The 20,700-nt window shown below is 44.3% G+C and overlaps 1 protein-coding gene across 7 annotated transcripts in view; it reads left to right on the forward strand.

Moving 5' to 3' along the window:
• Nucleotides 1-20,700, forward strand: part of Eri3 (ERI1 exoribonuclease family member 3) — a 133,196-nt gene that overhangs the window by 9,182 nt on the left and 103,314 nt on the right. For 4 of the 7 annotated variants that reach the window (XM_028893183.2, XM_028893184.2, XM_028893180.2 and 1 more), the window contains exon 3: nt 6,252-6,529. The exons of 2 other annotated variants lie outside the window; for them this stretch is intronic. In XM_028893183.2, the coding sequence (XP_028749016.1) occupies nt 6,275-6,529 (255 nt within the window). In that variant the 5' untranslated portion in view covers nt 6,252-6,274. The remainder of the gene's footprint in view (nt 1-6,251; nt 6,530-20,700) is intronic. One more of the 7 variants, XM_028893181.2, reaches the window with a different exon arrangement.

Consider the following 20,700-nt stretch of genomic DNA (forward strand, 5'->3'; position numbering starts at 1 on the left):
AGAGTGCTCAGGCAGTAAAGGTGCATTCGATTGAATAGTATGACTTTTGTTTTGTTTTGTTTTTTTGAGACAGGGTTTCTCTGTGTAGCCCTGGTTGTCCTGGAACTCACTCTGTAGACCTGGCTGGCCTCAAACTCAGAAATCCCCTGCCTCTGCCTCCTGAGTGCTGGGATTAAAGGTGTGCACCACCACCCTGAATAGTATGACTTTTGAAGGCATGAAGTTTATTTGCATATTTCTTGGACTGTTTTTAGCTGCCTAAGTCAAAACCTGGAACCAAATAGGTTCCAGACAGGTATCTTTGTTGTTTCTATGACTGAGGTACTTGAGTATAATTGCTGAGTCATCCTAGGACAGGGTCTTTCTCCAAGGCTGGGAAGCTAAAGCATGATGGTCCAGGCTTTTGGGTCAGGTGGACTTAACCCTGTGGAGTTTCTTTGGAATGTAGTTCTGTCTCTGGTTTTTAATGGTGTGCATTGGATCCAGGGATGGCATAGACCTGTGTGCTCCTAGAGATTTCAAGTGTGTGTGTGTGTGGCTGAGGAGGTAGTGTGTCAGGAGACCACATGTTTCCTGATGAACTCCTCAGCTTGTCCTATCTGAAGCTCCCCCAGCCAGCGTGTGTGGATGTTGAAGGATGACCCCCTCCCTCCCTCCCTTCCCTTTCCAGTAATGGAGGCTATAAAATGTCTATTTACCCAAGACACCAGAACGACTCCTCTGTGGTTCCACTAATCTGGTGATTTGGTGCTCCTTTGGTCTCTCAGGTAAATACAGATTGAGTCTTTTTATAAAGGCATATTATTTCCCTCATTAAATGTGTGTCTTGGCACATGTGTTATTTACCTGATAGACAGTAATGGCTGCAGAGGAACCATTGGGTCTGTTGTGTAAATACTCTGCACAGAGACCATCCTCCAGGGGCTGTGGCACAGGCCTGTCTCTCCAAATCGGGCTGGCCACAGGGCGGTCCCTATTTACCCCTCCCTGTCCCCACTGGGGAGCTGATCCCTTCATTTTGAGATGAAAGTCATTCATTTTTTCTTATGCTATAGCCTGCTTACTACTTTAATTTGCTATAAGGAAAGGACGTTTGAGAATAAATGTGAATAAATCTTGTTCTCTGATAAAAAATATGTTATGCAGAATACAGAGAATCATAAATTGTTTGAGTTCTCCTCAAACAGATAGCAAAGTCCCAGTTGATATTGGAGCTGTAGAGTTAAATTCTGTACACTTGTAACTAAAGTATAAAGACATCAATGGAAAAGAAATTCCCAAGCTGTTAGCACATGCAAGAGCAGGTGGGTTGCCATTGCAGGAATTATGGGGGTGTTTGTGAGAGTGCTGTGTAAGGCCAGAGTAACAGTTAAAAGGACACTGAGTGGTGTAGCTTTTCCAGTGGCGTTGAGGGCCGAAATGTGATGCTGTGAGAGCTGTCTCTCCCCACCCCACCCTCTGGTCTCGCTGCTAGAGGAGGCTGTGTAGCCTCCTTCTGTAGGCACTGTGAGAAGATCTCTCCCTCATATGCTTTTGTTTGGTTTTTCAAGAGGGTTTCTCTCTGTCGTTTTGGTACCTGTCCTGGATCTTGTTCTGTAGACCAGGCTGGCCTCGAACTCACAGAGATCTGCCTGGCTCTGCCTCCCGAGTGCTAGTATTAAAGTCCTGTGCCCTGGCTCTATTTTTTTTTTTTTTTTAATTACATTGCATGTGGATTTTATTTATTTAACTTACTGTGGGGAATTGAACCCAGGGCCTCATGCATGGGTGGCAAATACTGTACCACAGAGCTACACTCTCAGCCTTATACCTGGATTTTTTATTATTGATTTATTTGGTTTTTCAAGACAAGGTTTCTCTGTGTAGCCCTGACTGTCCTGGGATTCACTTTGTAGGCTAGGCTGGCCTGAACCGGCCTACACCTGGATTTTTAAAAGTATTTAAAAAACAAAAGTTTGAAACAACCCAAATTTACATAAACATTGGAAGTGCAATACAAGATTTCTTTTCGGAACCCTTTGAGAATTAAGGTCCTGAACTGATGTCCCATTGTTAAGGATACTTGATGTGTATTTTCTACAAGCAGGCCCTTTTCTTACCCAACTACAATACAACTATCAAGGTCAGATATGTTATGTTAACCTCTGTCTAGTCCAGAATTCCATTCAAGTTTTGTTCTTTCTAGCAAAAGGGTGTGGTTGATAACTGGTTTGCATTTAGTTATCAAGTCTGTAGTCTCCTTTAGATTTTCCTCAGTACATTTTCCTTGACGATCATGACTTTGATACTTTTGAAGATTATGGGCTGGTTATTGTTTGGATTGTTCCTCTCTTATGGTTTGTCTGATACTTTCTTACAGTTAGGCTCATATTGTGCCTTTTCAGCAGGATATCAGAAATGATCCTTTGTTCTCATTACATCTTGTCAAGTGGCATGTGATTTTGATTTATCCCATTATCGATGCCGTGTGTGTGTGTGTGTGTGTGTGTGTGTGTGTGTGTGTGTGTGTTTTGACTAACCCTGGCTGACCTGGATCTGACTGTGTACAAAGTTGGTCTTGTATTCCTGTCTTGGCCTCCCAAGTGCTGGGATTAAAGGTTCGTGCCACCACATCTAGCAATGATGCTTATTTTTGACTGGTTGTGTAAGATGTCTGCTCATCTTTTTCCATTATAAAATTACTTCTTATTGTAACTAATAAGGGTTCTGTGGAGAAATGCATTGATACCATGTTTATATTCCTCCATATTTTAGTTGTGTTTATTAAATCTTTATGGACTCATGGTTTCTTGGCTTATTCATTGCATTATAATACATTTCCATCCCTCCTATTTGAACAGCAGGATCCCCTCAAGGTGGTTTTTGAGTCCCTTTGATATGTTTCTGTTATTCTTTGAGCATTCCCTTCCTTTCTTGTAGGATAGCTTAGGCTCATCTTGTAGTTTTCTTGCTGTTTCTTCAAGGAGCTCTGGTTCATTTAGTGGACAGTGGTATTTGGAAGGCACCAGTGTGCTAGGTGTGCTTATTGCTGTTAACCCATCCTTAGTCAGTGCTAGAGTGTGAATTTCTATCTTTTTGTGTATGTATACTTTTGGTTTTTTGTTTGTTTTAAGATTTATTTATTTATTATGTATACAGAAGAGGGCGCCAGATCTCATTTCAGATGGTTGTGAGCCACCATGTGGTTGCTGGGAATTGAACTCAGGACCTCTGGAAGAGCAGTCAGTGCTCTTAACCTCTGAGCCATCTCTCTAGCCCACTTTTGTTTTGTTTTGTTGAGACAGGGTTTCTCTGTATAGTCCTGGCTGTCCTCGAACTCACAGAGATTCACCTGCCTCTGCTTCCCAAGTACTGGGATTAAAGGCATGTGCCACCGTCACTTGACTGTTATCTTACTTTTATACTTTTACTTATATATACATTTATATATCCATGTCCACCACATCTATACCAGAAATCATGAATTCAAATTCTTACTGTCAATTCCAAAACAATACCACAGGTTTTGTTTGTTTGTTTGTTTTTATAGTAGTGAGAAACCTGATTTCCATTATCCTTAATATATGCACTCTGCTTATTCGTTTTGTGTGTAATTGTAATTTGTATATATTCTGTTGTTACTGGCCCTTTACCCCTCCCTTGGGAATGACTTTTTTTTTCTTGTCTATGAATCTCATTAAGTTCCTTTTGGCATGAATGCCCTTGGCTCTGACATGGTACAGTACACCTTGCCACCTCTGCATGGATGCCTGTCTCACCTGCCTTGGCCCTTATCCTTCATTTAGACCTCTCCGGTTCTCCCAACTCCAACTGATATTTCTTTATTGCATTTAACAGTTTTAAATTGAAATTGTTACAAAGGAAGAGGAAGAATTACCCTCTGTTCTTTGACTGTTAGTGTTGACATGTGGAAGCCTGACCTCCTAAGATCTATTATTTTTACATATATGGGTGTTTTGCCTGCCTACATGTGTATCTGTGCCCCATGTGCATGCAGTGTCTGCGGAGACCAGAAGAGGGCATCCAATGCCCTGGGACTGGAACAACAGATGACTGTGAGCCACCATGTGGATGCTGGGAATCAAACTCTGGAAGAGTAGCCTGTACTCAAGTGTTGAGCCATCTCTCCAGTCTTTTCTTAAGACTTCTTTCAAGTGGTCCTTCTTGATGTGGATGGAATCAAATGAGAAAGCAAAGCCTGTAAGATAGGAGGCCCTCTAGCTGTCAGTGTGTTGCCCAAGCAGGGGAGGGTAGGGCATGTATACTGTGCCCTTTGGGAGGCCTAGAGAATTATAGGGATGTAGGAGATAACTGAGGGAAGAGCCTGTTTCATAGCTGTAGTAATGATAGTAAACTACCACTTTCTGAGCCATTATGAACTAGACACTGCTCTTGATGTTGTACCTCTGTCCTCATCCCATTCTCACTTTAGAAGTAGAAGCTGTTACTGTCATTTTACAGGCAGGGAATTGAAGAACAGAGTGCCTGCCCATGGTGCCATGGCTAGTACGTGCTGAAGTCAGAAGACATAAACAGGAAATCCTTGTTAGTCGAGACTGTTGCCTGTGGTATTGGCAGGCAGAGTCTGGTTGATTTCTATACTGTGTATACTATAGACACATTAAGAGTTTTGCAAGTCTTTCCACATGGCTCAGGTGGTTAGAAGAGGTCTAAGGTCCTGCAGGACTTGGCATCTAAACTAGAATGGGCAGTGGAGCCGTTATCACCCTGTCGCTTGTTTTCTCAGTACTGGTGAGTGAGTGAGAGAATGGGGTTGTTTGGATTCTGGCTTTCAAAGGGACGCTGGTACTTGTGCCTCTCCTAGAGATTACATAGTGAAACTCAAGCTTGCCTTTGTCTCCCTGGACTAGGAGTTCTGAGGGAGGCTGTAAAGCAATAAAAACAAGCACCATGCTTGTGTAGGATCCAGGAAGACTTTTTTTAGTCTTCACGCAGTCCTCATGATAGCTCATGTTTAGATACAGAAACAGAGGCCCCACACTAGCGTGCATCCTAATAGATATACAGGCAAGTGACTGTAGCTTTTCAGAGTCAGAAGAGAGCTAGGAAGAGAAGTCGTACTTGGCATTGTACTTTTTTGTTCAGTGGTAGTAACCTCATGGTACCCGAGTGTGCTCCACACTTACCAGGGGAGACAGTGGCTCCTTACAGCTAGTCAGAGGCCAGCCTTCGCTTCTCTTGGGATTTGGCGTCAGGAAGCATAAACCGATGGCAATTTGTGTATTAAATGGTAAGATTTCTTGTTTGAGAATTAAAGTTGAGGGGCTCTAATGTGGGGAAGGACTCGTTCCTATATTTCTGCCTTGTTTCCCTCTCTCGGATCAGGTTATTTGTGAGTAAAACTTAGGCTTTGATTTTTATGTTTAGTTAGCCCTTAGAGGAGAGCAGCTATTGTGTGAATTTAAAGGGAAAATGTAAAGGAAAAATGATTCAGACTTTTTTTCCCTTGCACATGTTCCCTCAGAAAGTTTTACTAGACTTTTAGAAATGCTCCCATTACTGCCACATCTGGGTTTTCTCTTCCCCTTTCCTATTTAAAAGGCCTCACAGTCATCGTGGGCCTCTAGGAGAGAGTGAGGCCCAGGGCAGCAAATGAGGAGGCCTGAGACTGTTGCCAGCTGTGCTCTCCAGTTCTCCCAGGGTACTACTTACCAGTGTGGAGGTTGGGAATCATCAGAATGTGATGAGCAAAGTCCCCTGGGATTGGCTGTGTTGGCTTTCATACTTTGTTGCTGGGAGAAGGCAGAGGGTATGTGGAGCTGTCCAGTTACAGGTAGATGAGCCAGGGCAAATGGTGCGTAAGAGAGCTGAAGAGCGTGTCCAGGAAAGTGAGTCCACTTCTAGGACTCACTGTGCAGTTGCTCACCTCAGAGTGCTTTGGAATCCTTTAAAGTTAACTATTGCCACCTGAGAGGTGCCTGCAGAAGTCCTCTGTCTGCTTCCTTTTGAACTAGTGCTCCATTTACAAATGAAGCCATTTTTGTGTGTTGCTTTGAGAAAGGTCTGGGAGACAGAATTGTAGTAATAACACTGCAGGTGCCGGTATTAGGGTCTCAAACTTTAGTAACAAAAATACAGTTCAGAAAATGGGCCTGGAAACCGTGGGTGTGGCTCAGCTTGCATGGATATTCCTGATGACCCGGCCACAGTGGGAGGGGAGTAACCCAGGCTCTCTGTTTTTGTTTTGTTTGTTTTTTGTTTTCTTTTTCTTTTAACTTTCCTCCCCTAAGTTTTAGATGCCTCTGGATGCTCAATGCTAGCACCTTTACAGACTGGAGCAGCTCGATTTTCTTCGTATTTACTTTCAAGAGCAAGAAAAGTGCTGGGCTCCCACTTATTTTCTCCCTGTGGTGTTCCGGAGTTCTGTTCCATATCCACCAGAAAGCTGGCGGCCCACGGCTTTGGCGCATCAATGGCGGCAATGGTGCCCTTCCCTCCCCAGAGGTATCACTACTTTTTAGTGCTGGACTTTGAGGCCACGTGCGACAAGCCACAGATTCATCCTCAGGTAACTGTTGTATCATTGCTTCAGAAAAGGTTGGGTGGGCAAAAGGGAGGGAGGAGAGTCTTGCTTCCTGGAACCCAGAGTTTTCTCCTATCTACTGGCTTTTAGTTACTCTTTGAAATACTTGCCTTCCAAGGCAGGTTGGTTACAAGTGTGCAAGACTAAACTGTGAATGGAGAACTGGATACATTTTTTTTCTCCGTAGTCTCAGCTTTTGGGAATCAAAATCTTTCCTAGCCTTCCTCTTCTCTTTGGGTTCTGTGGCCCCGTCTCCTGCCACTGATGTGTGGTCTTTTGAAAGAGTGCTGTGGTAGTCACTCCTGAGGTGACCTCCTGGTGTTAACACTTGTACACGGAGTCATAGATAACCCTGTCTATGTAGTATGGAATGTAGTAGAAAGACAGTGTGTAATTAAGGTCACAGGCTAGGTTAGAAGACACACTACAGTCTGTTTCATTCCTTTGGATCTTTTGCTCTGGCAGAAGCCAGCTACCACACTATGAGGACACTCAAACAATTGCAGAGACGCACATGGATAGAAACTGAGGCTGGAATCCAACAGCCATCACTAGCTTGCCAGTAGTGAGCTATCCTGGAAGTGAATTTGCCAGTCCAGCACCCACCACATTCCTGACTCAATAACTGTGACAGAGAACAATTGATTCTTGTCTGTTTGTCTTCCTTCCTTCCTTCCTTCCTTCCTTCCTTCCTTCCTTCCTTCCTTCCTTCCTTCTTTCCTTCATTTCTTCCTCCCTCCCTCTCTCTCTCTCTCTCTCTCTCTCTCTCTCTCTCTCTCTCTCTTTCTCTCTTTCTTGCTTTTCAAGACAGGGTTTCTCTGTGTAGCTCTGGCTATCCTGGAACTTACTGTATAGACCAGGCCTCAAACTTGGAGATCCACCTGCCTCTGTCTCCTGAGTGCTGAGACTAAAGGTGTGTGCCACTACTACTGCCTGGCTTGATCAATTGATTCTTAATGCTTTAGGCCACGAATTTTTTGTTTGCTTTTCCATTGTAAAGTATCTCACTGTGTTGTCTAGGGTGTCCTTGAACTTATTTTGTAGCCCAGGCTGGCTTTGAACTTGGTATCCTTTTGTCTCAGCCCACCAAGTGGTGGGATTACGGGTGTGTACTCCCATACCTGCTTTAGTATAATTTGTTATATAGCATTAGATAACCTGGACAGGTACCATTGCTAGTCTGTTGTAAAGGGAAATTTCTTTGCTTTTCTTTCTTAGTTACCAGCTGTACACAAAGACCTTTTATCTTTTAAGGCAGTGTTACCAGGAAGCTTAGATTAGCAGAAGAGAGGTACCTGTGCTGGGTGTGTGATGGAATGGTTGGATGCCAGTGTGATGATAGTTCATTGTAGTGTGGAGGCTTGGGTGTGGGGTGGAGGCTTGAGTGGGTGGCTCTTGGATGGCAGCTCCTCCTGCAGTGCTTAGGCTACAATGTGTAATTTTGGGATATACAGCCCTGTTGCTTTGGTTAGCTAGCTTTCATTAGGAGGCCAGAGGGGAGGAGACCTCACCATTGGAACTTGGGAGGCGGGACCACTGGGAACCACAGAAAGATAAACTTGCTTCATTTCTTTTGGTCAGCTTTTTCTAGAGGGTTTTGTCGGTAGAATGGTAGGTGGTTTTGCCTATCGAAGACACTGCACCCCTTTCCTTTCCTCTCCCCTCTGGATCATTGGAATCAGGCCAGCTTAGATTAGACAAGGACTGTGTCCTAAGGGAAGAAACTGTAGATGAAAGGGAATGTTGCTTAGGAGCTGCCCAACCTACACTTTCTTTCTGCCTCCTGGTCCTACCAGTGGGCATAGGTGGTGGGCTGGGAATTCTGGTTGTGGAATCTTCTGAGTTGAGACTCCAGGATCCACATTCTAATGCTTCATATTATTTCTCTTACAAATTTTCAGTCCCTGAGTAAGCCCTAGTGGAGCATGACTCTAACCCAGCACACCTCTACTGCATGTGATCCGTCTCTCTCTTTGGACTCTGTAATTGCTTGGCACTTCCATCCTTGCGTTTGCTGCTGCTTCCTAGGACATACATGCTTCTGGGTGTGGACTTCCCAGCCTTCCACTTGGATTATAAGCTCAGATAGTTACATAGTGCTGTTCACTTGTCCTGCAGAAGATCTTGCCAGCATTCTTCCAGGTGGAACCTGACTTATGTCTCAGCTGGCTTAGTCAGTGTCATCTTTTACCTCTCTTTCAAAGGGCATGTTCATCTGTCTGTCTGCCTACCTGTCTGTCTATCATCAAGCTGAAGATACTATAGTAGGGATTTAAATCACCTGTGCTACCAACTTGCTTCCCAGACTTAGGCTCGAAGGTTTTCTTTCCCTTTTTTTTTTTCTTCTAGAAAGGGTTTCTCTTTGTAGCTCTGGCAGTCCTGGGACTCGATTTTTATAGACCAGGCTGGCCTCAAACTCAGAGATTTGCTTGCCTCTGCCTCCTGAATGCTGGGATTAAAGGTACACACCACAGCTGGTCTTGCATGGTTTTCATGACCCATACTGAGTTAGAGCTTGATGCTGTTTTCCAGGATCTGCATCTGAAAAGAGAAACTATCTCCAGAATCAATGAACCCTAGTGCCGTGATTCCAGGGCACTTAAGGTGCATTATTAGCTAAGCATTAGCTGTTGCTTTAGAGATCTTGGAGAGAGGCGGCATTGCTGTCTTGCTTACCTTTCAGAGGGGAATACGAATGATCTTGGAAATTATAGACCTGTTGGTTTACTGTGATTCCAGAGAAGATACTTGACCTGATCGTCAGATAATCAATCAGCAAACAGCTGGAAGAATGTGGGATTCTCAGTAATAACTTACATGGGTTTGTGAAGAAGAGCAAATCCTGTCAGATCAATCTAACTTCTTGCTGTGACATAGTGATGGATTTGAGTGGATCTAGGGAAAGTGATAAATGTAATGCAACTCAACCTCATTAGGCTTCTGCAAGGCTGCCATCAACAGGTGAGAAGGCACATTTAAGGCCACACATCCATGTCCTCTGGACCAGTCCTTATATGACCCTCAAGAAAAAGGTGGGGAGCCCAAGACCTGCTATTAATTGCAACTTAAAGCTCCTTTTGGGAGGGAGGAGAATCTTAAAGGTTTTTAGGTACCAATATCCTAATGGAATTCAGAGGAAACTTAGAAGATGACTGAAAGACAATTTCTATCCCAGATAGGATAGTACTTGTAGTGAGATTCTGTGGGTCAGGTTCTCATCAGAGGCCCTGCGGTCTCGGTATTCCAGTCAGTAAGGGGGGGGAGGAAAAGGGGGGGAGGAAACCGAAACAAAATGACCACAGGCGAAAAGCAAGCCTAGTAAGAAAGAAAATGAATGGAAGATAGTTCGGGCCACTGAATTCTTGTTCTTATTAAATGCAATAATATCTTGCTTTACATTTTAAAAAGGACCAAAAAAAAAAAAAAGCCAAGTAAACCCACACAGATTGAAGTAGAAGGAAGAAAGCTTGAGATTTTAGTAGGAAGGACCTTCCAGAAGAAAGAGGGAAAGCATTCGAATACAATGTGCCTTCTTTCAGAGTGGTAGATATCTGTTCTATGACAAGCTTTTTATGGGGAAACCCTGGGTGTTGCCTGGGCCCCACCTGAGCTACAAGGAGGGAGAACTACCCCAGCTCCTCTCCAGTCTCCTGATTGGCTCTTTTGCTTGCAGTCTCTGCCCAAACTGACTTCTAGATCTTTTAGACTTCAAATTTAGAGCATGCCATACCTTCCAGGTGTGTGAGACAGAGACAAGTTTTGGCCGAGGAAAGCCTTGTTGTTTGGAGGCTTGCTATGGAGCTCATTTCTCTCACTGGTCTCATTTCAAAAGTCTCAGAGTCAGCTTCCCAAGACTATCCTAAAGGAATGTCTCCGTGAGAAACTAACAGGTATAGGCTCTGTTGTACTTGGGTGTGTAACAATATTGGTTATAAATACAGTAAAACATCAGCTATTTTTCATCTGTCGTCATCCTTTTGCTGTTTATTTTTGCACTTTGTTCAGCTATGTGAAACTGGAGTGGTTGGCTTGCTAGCAGAAGGCTTGCATGTTCTGATTTTTGTGCTCATTTTATTTGTTTTACTTGTTTCTATTCAGATTAACATGATAGGTATTCATTTAACTTGAGATTTTTTTCATTGAAAACATTTTTTTTTCACTTAAATGTTAATTTAGATGATTTAAAGTATTTTAGAAGCTCTAAATTTCAGCAGTGTGGTTCCTTTCTGTCTTAGGGATTGTTTTCTGATACAGAAGTAGATTTTTATCTGTTTAAGGGCATGGTGGCTCCTTTGTCCTCACTAGCAGGAGTTTGCTTTGCTCATTTTGGTGTGGCTGTGCATGATGTGATAGTTGTTGTGACCCTGGAGCCCGGAGAGCAGCCTGAAAGCTTTGGTGGCTCTTTAATTGTACATCTTTAACCTCAGGGCAAGTTCTCTCACCACCTCAGTGTTCAGAGGAGACCAAAGCAAATGTAAGTGAGGAAAATGAGGTGTAGGCCACAGCTTGTAGGGAGGATGAAGTAACCTCAGCTGTCTGCATGGCTTGGGAGGGAGGGGTGGTCCAGCTCTCTGTGTGTGGGGAGTTAAAGTCCTGGCTGCCGCCTCCATCCTTCCCTTGGTCTTCTGGGTAGTCTTTCTCACTGCTCCAAGCAGTCCTGCCTACTGTTTCCTTCTTATCTGTATTCAGGTGCCCATAATGTTAGGGGTTGAGGTTTTCTACGCTTTGGTCTTTGCCCGTTGCTGCTCCCCCCGCTGTCCCCCCCTTTCAGAAACCTTGGAGAGATTCCATTGGCATTGTGAGTTAGAATTATAACTAAAGGAGTTCTCTTCTATAGAAAATTGTGCAGATGCTGGGTTAATTTTGGAGGGTAGGGTGGGGGACAGGGTTGATAGTGACAGAAGACTAGACTAGGACTAATTAATACAGGAACAGCATTTGGAGGACTTCAGTGTGACCTAGAACTGGCACCATTACTGGTTTTTTTTTGTTTTTTGTTTGTTTGTTTTGGTGAAAGATGTTTTGGAAAAGTTTACAAGAATTTGGTTATGATCATTGTAAATCAAACTATATTGATTCCCTTTCTCCTCCCTTCAAGACTGAACGATGCCCCCCTCCCCCCAAGTATTGCTCTTTGCTCCATAACTGCCTTCTTGTTTTCTGTTTTTGGTTCCTGCAGTCTCTAAGTGGTTAGAAAGAAAGTACCCTGTAGATAAAGACCCTCTCTCTTCCCCGTTTTCTAGCAGGGCTCAGTTGTTAGATGTTGTTCCCTCTGTCTTCTGCTTCAGTCAGCCTGCGTTTTTTTCTGTACAAACAGGCGAAGACGCTGATGCTATTCTAAACTGGGAAATGAAATGCAAAACCGACGTTAATGTAACATTATGGTTGAGATTAAATGCACCAAAATCAGGAAATTCAAAGTTATGCTTCCCCCAGCAACTATAACTCAGCCTCATCTGGCGTGTGTAGTATTTTGTGTGAGTGTGGATGGTGTTATATGTTAAGACATTAAAGTTAACACCATAAGCAGAGCACAAAATGCTTGAGGGGGCTGAGTTATGACGACCATGTGAGCTGTAAGTGTTCTTGTGCAGGCTCCTGACTCCTAGAATAATTTTTTTTCCTACCCATCAGAGCAGTTATTGCCTTTCTTTTCAGTTATATCTCTGCTTTAACACATCTCCTTTTCCAGGGTCACTATGAGTGAATTCCACTATTGGTGGCCAGTAATTGTAGGGAGAATGGGGTGGTCCACTAGACCCTTTTGTCCTTTTGTCCCTGCTTCCATAAAAGTGGCACACACCCCACCCCCCTTACAGGGATGGGCCTCATCCTGACTCCCTGTGGCTCCTTACTAGTGCTCCCTGAATAGAAACAAGCTTCACTGTGTCTGTAACTCCATGTGAGAGCCAAGGGACCCCTTTTTATTTAAAGCAGACCTAGCAATGCAGAAGTAAAATATACATTTCAGGAATGAAGCACTGGTGGATGGTGCTGCTGCTGCCTTGTGTGTTTGGCATAGCAGAGACAAGATCGAAGTGGGTTTATTTGCTCTATTCAGATTGCTTCTCTACCTTCCCCAGGGTTTATACCTTTAAGCTGCCATGATGTGTAGTTAGGCTGTGGAGTTGCCTGGGGGTGGAGCCAGGAATTTTCCTTGGGGAACACTGGGTCATTGGTAACAAAATCACCACATAATTTAGTGCAAATCAGGAAACATCCCCCCTAGCCTCTTATTATCCTGGTGGTCTCCCCAGGGCTGAGACAGCTGTTGGAATGCAGGTTTGTTAGGCACTGGGCTAAGTTTGGTGGTAGGGAAGAGCTCCAAAGAATAGGAGCATTGATACATGCTGAATGAAATCAGGGTCTGTAAATAACAGTGACACTGAACTGCCTTTTAGAGTTTTTGTTGGATGGGACAAATCCAACTAAGTCAGAGAAGGAATGGGGAGGAGCTCATTTAACCACCTTGGAGGCAATGAAAAAGCTGCTCTTTGGATAGCAACTGCTGGAATAAGAACTAGTCCCTACCCTCAAGGAGCTCAGAGTCAAGGGGAGTGGGTGTATGTGTGACCATACATACAGGCAGACAGTGTACTCACTGTCATTACAGAAAGCATGGTGTAGTGGGAACAAGGAACGGCTGGGAGCCATCTGCACACTCACAATGTGCAGGAGGGGCAAACAGGCTTCATGTTAAGAGAAATTTAGGAGACCTGCAGGGCCATGTAGGCCTGCGGCCTCACAACTGTTACAGCAGGGATTTAAAACAAAACAAGACAATCAGAGGGCTTTAACAGAGGAAAGTTGGGTGACTTGGCTTAGTTCTGGGGGGGCCGGGTCTGGGTTTTGGGCTAATTTGTCAGAATGTTAAAAATGAGTGAGAACAGGTGATAACTTTAAGTCCAATGAATAGTTCACTATTGAGTTAGTTGGATTATTTGTATCAGTTACATATTATTTCTCACATTCAAGTTAGACGATCCTATTGGGATGCTTGTAAGAGAGAATATGAAGTGTAGAAGAGGTCTAGGAATATGAACCAGTAAGGTCTGGACACAAAGGTGAGGGTCAAAGTGGGAAAAAGGATAAGAGTTTTTGTTGGATGTGACAAAATCAACTAAGTCAGCAAAGGAATGGTAATGAGGTGGTAGGAGCTCAGGCTGAGACTCTGAGGCATTGTTGGGGAGGCCAAGCTGTTACCAAACGAAGGTAGCATTTGGGTAGGATGCCAGGTCTCAAGGGAAAGGCAGTCTCTGGAGACTGACAGGACATCTTCTACTTAAAATTCTGGGAATTTGGATCTGGATCTGATAGGACACACCTTAAACAGACCCGGAAGGTTTTGACACTTCAAACAGAAAAATGGCTGCTTGGTTAACATTGAGAGGAATGTAAAAGAAGGATTAATGAAGAGGCAGGGGAGCCAGGGTGACTAGAAGACCGGCAAGCACACGGAGAAAGGGTAGGGACGAGAATGTCAGCCAGGGGAATGTTGAGAATGAGCATGCATGCTTTTCATCCCCTTGCTCTAACCTGTCATGTTTTTCTTCTCCCCTGTATTGATTACATTGCTTCTACAGACTCATCTCAGTGGTTTGACATGAGGAAACTGATACTAGGAGATGCTTTCTCCATCACTGTGTCTTGTTGGGAGAAGGATTCTGCATCATTTTGATTAAGATGCCATTGGGATGATTATTTTTTATCTTCTTATCCTGGGTGTTCACAATACTAAAAAGCCCCCACAGCATTACATTTACGTGATGAGTTCTGAGCTTCAGCTGTAAAAATTGAGCCATAGCCTAAAAGCTATGACAAGAGTGTTCCTAGATTGACATTAGGGCTTCCCTTCCCCCAAGGCTGGCAGCCTACAGCAAAATGACGACCAGGCCCTGAGAGACAAACACCAGGGACTCTGATAGTGAAGAAGAGTTACCCTGGAATAGTCTGCTGCTTGTGTCTGTCCCCAGATGATGTAGTCAGTCAGTGGAAGGTGTGCAGGTTTCTGCTTAGCAGAACAACAGCACTATCACATGGGCAGCTCTGCTTTTCTTCTGGGGCTGTGGTTAGTGTCTAGTCCTGGGGAACCATGCCAGCCAAGCACTCATCTGAAGGCTAAATTGGGCTAGGGACTTTTATTTGGAAATACCCAATTTGCTACAAGTAAAGAGTCTACAGTGCAAGATGAGCATAATAGCATAAAACTTTAATCCCAGCACTCAGGAGGCAGAGGCAGGCAGATCTCTCTGAGTTCAAGGCCAGCCAGGACAGCTAGAGCTACATAGTGAGACCCCATCTCAAAGGAGTGAAATAAAAACAAAACAAAAAGCCCATAGTGCAGTGTGCATGGGGAGGTTGAAGCAAAGTTAGTTAGTAAATGAACAGAATGAGCAACTGCAGTCCGTGGGAACAAAAGAAAGGTGTTCCAAGGGTCCAAAAGTAGATGTGGAGAAACCTGTTAGGTACATTACTTAAGAGGGGTGTTAGTGTCCGGGGTTAAGGTAGTAGTGTTAGAAATGAAGAGAGGTTACATGTTATAGCCCTTAGGTGTGCTGACTAAGACACAAGCCTGAGAACCATGCTCTTTCATAGCTCCCAGCTCCATTGGATTCTAGTTCCCTCTGAGTCATAGTGCTAAGTGATTTGGTAGGGAACAGAGTATTCAATCTTAGGTGTCATAAATGGGGTTAACTGTGAGTTAAAGATCCACACCAAGCAGAACATACAAGGACAACAGCTATAGACAAGCTGTCCCTCTGAGATGTATTTGAGGTGCTGTTTGTCATTGAACTAGAAGAGATAGCTAGTGATGATAACCGGCAAGAGAGCTGGGAATCCTGCTCCTCAAAAGTCACTGTAACACTTAGCACCCTGACTTGAGCTCATTCCTCCTTAGTCCAGGGGCAAGTTTTGTTTATTCTCTCAGCACCAGTGGCATTGATAGGGCAACTGGTCAACTGAAAGGGATTGATGATGTAGATAGAGGCAGGCAAGGGTCTCATGAAATCACATGTGCCATTTGGGCAAGGTCTTTCACTGGGAAAGTAGTGTAACTAGTGGTCTGAGAACCAGCAGCACCCCCATCACCCATGGGCTTGTTAGAAATAGTGTGTCAGGCCACACCAGAGCTAAGAAGATTCTGCAGTTTGACAGATCTTCAGACAATTCTGTCTGAGAAGTACCACTGTAGTCTGGACTAAAGGTTTTCAGACTTTAGTGAGGGTTGGAATCAGTTCAGTGGCTGCTGAAAGCCAGGATTGCTGGCCTCAACACCAGGGCTTTGGGCTCACAAATTTGTTTTGTTCTTCTAAATCGGTGGTTCTGAACCTGTGGGTTGCAACCCTTTGTGTGTGTGTGGGGGGGGGGGGGCGTGTCAAATAACCCTTTTACAGGAGTCACCTAAGACCAATCAGAAACACAGATATTTCTGTTACGATTCATAACGGTAGCAAAATACATATATGAAGCAGCAATGAAATAATTTTATGGTTGGGGTCCCCACAACATGAGGAACTGTATTACAGGGTCCCAGCATTAGGAAGGTTGAGAACCCCTGCTCTGAATCATTTTGTTTCCCTTGAAGAAATAACAGAAAAACCCCACAACTCTAATGAAGCGAGGTGGAGAACAAAGCAAGGCTGAGAAGAGCACCCTGCTCTTGGGTACGGGACTGACTCTACCAGGCCCAGTGAAGTGCTCTTGATGATTTCTGTTTGTTTGTAGTGCTGGGACGTGAGTGCAGGGTCTCAACCAGATGAGTGCTCTAGCACCAAGCTACATTGCTAACCCAGAAATGTGCATTTTCAACAAGTTCTCAAGGGATGGGAACTGTCTGAGGTACTAGGGAGTAATTCCTCCCAGCTTAGGGAGATGTAGCATCATCGGCTATCCAGGGAGAAAGGCTTCAGGGCATGATGGTGGGATGGCAGGCTACATATTGCCTGCTAGTTGTCTCAGGTTTTAGGTCTGTTGTGCTAGCACAACTGCCACCCTGTCATGTGTGTGTGTGTGTACAGAGGGCAAGGAACCCATGAGCACTCCTTAGGGATGAAGTCTCCTAGTAGACTTCAGTGGTGCCTGGGGCTGTAGATGGCATTTCTGAGCCACGCTGCCTGAGTGGATCTGATTCTGTCTCAATTACCTATTGCCCTTCATTTCTTCATCCCCAGCTATGGAGTCTTTAGGGCAGTTTAAGATTGATTGGAAAAAGTAAGTCTTTGTGTAACCAAACTCTAATATATCTTGTAATTCTGAACAAGTTACGTGACTTTCCCCCAGTTTATCAGACTAACTGAACAGGATTTGGCTGCATGTGTCCAAGTCCCCAAGTGAGGACTCTGGGCCTCTAGAATGAAAAGAGCTGAGGTAGAGGCTGTTCTGAGCAAGGACACAGTAGCATGGTGGCTGAGAGTGTAGGCTTCAGAACTGAACTGTCTGGATTTGTTTTGTTTCCACCACCTGTGAACAGTATGACCTGGGCTAAGTGACTCACACCCCTTGTCCTTCAGTTTTCAGTTGCCTTATTGGCAAAGTGCAGTTAGTCATAGTTCCGATTTTATAGGACCTGTGGGAGGTACGATGAACTAAAAATACACTAAGTGCTCCAGACAGGGCTTAGCATGCAATGACTGTCTGTACATGTCAGCACTTAGGAGAATGAATTCTAGTGTTCCTCTGCCCCATGGCTTTATCGGAAGCTGTTGGAGTATAACAGGTGACTGGGAGGCCAGCCTTACTTCTCTGCTTCTGTGGAGAGTCTTCAGGCCTTCTGTCCAAGGAGTGGGTAGTGGCAGGGCTCTACCTAGAGAGATTTGCTATTCCCCTTACTGGAGTGTAAGTGGGAATTGGCACCCTGTTCCACTGCCATGACAGACTTAAAACTACTTCAAGGGACTCCTTCTTTACATAACCGAGATCTGTTTTTATGAATTACACGACAGATACATGTATGTATGTATGTATGCCGATTCAAAGAAGTGTTGGGTAGTTTGCTGCCCTAACGGTCAGCTTCACAAGGTCCTGATACTTAACGTTACTGAGAGTATGTAAAAATATTCCAACTGAGGCTGTTTCCGAGTTGTGTGCATATGTAGAGAGACACAGGTGTGCGTACTCCAGGGTGAAGATATGGTTTTTAACACCTTTGATCTCCTTTACTTACTGATACTGTGGGTTCAATTTTGTTTTTTGATTTCAGATTTTAGTAAAGGCAAATTATAACTCAGTCTGTTCTCCCACTCCTTAAAGAATAGCAGTTTCTACTTTCTGCCTTGTTTCTACATTTGAATGGCTTTGGGGGGTCTGTGGAGATCGGTGGAGAGGGACATGTAGGTGAAAAATCAGCCTTTTAAAGCTCTGGGTTTTTTTCCCCCTTCGTTGTCCTGAAACTTGGAGCATCAGCTCTCATCTGTCAAAGTGTAAATCAGCAATTAAAACCCAAACAGCCAAATGCCAAAGATGACCCGAAGCACAAAGCAACTGACAAACAAGTCCGGACAAATCGACGGGTAATTTATAAGCTTTGCCCTAAAATCTAATTATTTGGCAATTCGAATTTGCAGCCAGCCAGGGCTCGGCAATAAATTTAACCCGCCATAAATTATTTAGGAGCCGGCTGTGGTGTAAATCAAAACCACGAGTGTTTGTTTAAGAAATAAGCTCCTTGTGCATAAATGCCCCCCCCCAACTGTTAAGCAAATCATACCCAATGCAACCCTTGCTCCTCCCAGCCCTTTCCCCTCTTCCCAGTGACCAGGAGGAGACTTTTTTCCTCTTGAGAAAGGGTTGGTTACCTTTCTGTCAGTTCAGACCCAAGCATTTGGCTAAGCCTCATGCTTGCTCTTCGTGGTTAGAGGGCCTTGGGTTTTTATCAGACCCTTTGGTACAGGGATAGAAGGAAGGGATTGTTAGTTTTCCTACAGCAAACAACTACAACAGGGATAGATTCCGTTTCCTGTCTCTAAATTGAGGAAATGCCTGTTTGTTCTTCTCAGATTAATTCGGGCAAGACATGAAAATGATCTTCTCAGTCCTTTATTTCAGATGGGACCACAGAAGCATCAGCTGAGGCAGAGAAGAATCTGTGCTTTGGGGAAATGGGCTAGACTACTACTGTATTAACCCTTGCCATCAATCCCAGTAGTCAGCTGAGCCCTTTCCGCTTAATGTCTTTTGTTGTTGCCTTACTCTCTTCCGGTATAACCTAATCTCTACAGATAATTTAGTTGAAGGTAGTTTTCATACCCTAAAAACAAAACCTACAAATTTATTTCCTGTAGTCTTCAAAAGTGGGCATGAACTTTCACTTGAAATGCATTCCAGTTTTGTCCTCAGTTTATTAAGGGAAACACTGGGGTTCTTAGTTGATGAGTTTTAAATCAAATGGTCTGAAAACCTGCGTTCCAGCTCACTTACGTAGGTAAAAAAAAAAAAAAGAATGTTTACTTGGTGCTTCCTTTTTGTTTTCTCTCCCTTCCGGGGAGAAATTGCAGCTAGTGTTTTACTGTGAGAGATAGGAAATAAATGCAGCAGCTGGAGAAACTTGGGGACTTTGGGAAATCCAAATTTGGAGGTGTTTGTCCGTAGTTGCCAGTTATGGCCAGTTTCCAACCATCATCAGCAGACCAGCTGAATTACTTTACTCTGCCCTCAGACAACCGAATAGTGTAGGCACTATGTGCATGGTGTAGGATAACTCCTGTTCAGTTTTGGCACTAACAGTCCTGTGTTTAGAAACCACTGGTCCCAGGGAACTAGACGGTTTGGGTAAACCTGGGGTTAAGTGATTGGTATCATTTGAGGAAGGAAACCATTTAGAGATGCAAGGATGGATGAATCCAGTAGACATTGCTTTGGAGTGCTCCGTGTCTGGGCTTGATCCTGGCTCCACCACCTACATTGTCACCTTAGGCAGATCACCTCCCAGATCCTGTGGAAAATCCCAGAAAGCAGTGTTTTCTGTTTAACAGACACTGGCTCTGTCTCCTGCTTGTTAGCCCCTTCCTGTCTGCACGAAACTGAAGTTAAGAAAGGGAGGACCAAGGGCCAGGACCAGGGCCAGGTGCCAGAGATGCTGACTGAAGGCTCAGGCTCCGTCCCTTTCTGAGCTCAGCCTGGTGCCATCTCTGGCTACAGTGGAGGAGGCTCCTTAGGAACATTTCTCTAGGATGTCTGCCTGGGATGCTGCTGTTGGGATGTGGAGGAGAGTGCTGAGTTCCCTGCAGAGCAGCCAGTCGTACTAGTCGCTTTCCCCCCTCCCTTTTGGAAGTCCCAGCTCCATCCCTTACTAGCAGCATAGTTGCTAGTGACCATCATATCTCTGGGCCTTAATTTATTGTGAAGCAGCAATAGTAATGATCTCTTCTTAATAAGTTGTTTAAGCCGGGCGGTGGTGGCACACGCCTGTAATCCCAGCACTCGGGAGGCAGAGGCAGGCGGATCTCTGAGTTCGAGGCCAGCCTGGGCTACAGAGCGAGTCCAGGACAGGCACCAAAGCTACAGAGAAACCCTGTCTTGAAAAAAAAAACAAAAAACAAAAAAGTTGTTTAGAGGCTTGAGATCATTTCTGTTAGCACATAGCCGAGTATCTACCATAGAGGAAACAAGAAGTAGAGGAACGGGAGGATTCCATTCTCCAAATGGCAGAGAGTGTTGGAGACCATCTCCTTTGTTCCTTTCCCCAGAGTCTTGAGCATGCTAGAGAGAGGTCCACACTTCACTGCTGTGCCTGTGCTTGGGCTCTGTCTGCTAAGTAGTAGGTGCTTTAACAGTATTGGCTTGTGATCTGCTGATGGTGCTGATAACATGACCTTATCTCCTGGGATTAGTAAGCATAAAATAAGAAAATGAATGAAGAGGACAAAAGCCTAACACTTGGTATGTCCCTCCACTGTCCATTGTTTGCTCAGGTGTCGTTTGTTTCTACTTACTAACTAGTTCAAGTACTTCTCCAAGGCACAAATTATCTCTTAAGTCCCACTCTGTCTAACACAGTAGCCCCCTAGTAGATTAAATGAATGTGAGTGGCATAGGAAAACAAAGGAATTATGAAGCTATTCTTAGGAGCCAGAAAGAGGGCTTATAAATACAGACTGGGGCTTCTTCCTCTAGGACAGAAGCACTCATCTGTCTCTGAAAGAAAAACAAAACAAACA

Source organism: Peromyscus leucopus, chromosome 2, assembly GCF_004664715.2.
Source record: "Peromyscus leucopus breed LL Stock chromosome 2, UCI_PerLeu_2.1, whole genome shotgun sequence".
Taxonomy (NCBI): Eukaryota; Metazoa; Chordata; class Mammalia; order Rodentia; family Cricetidae; genus Peromyscus; species Peromyscus leucopus.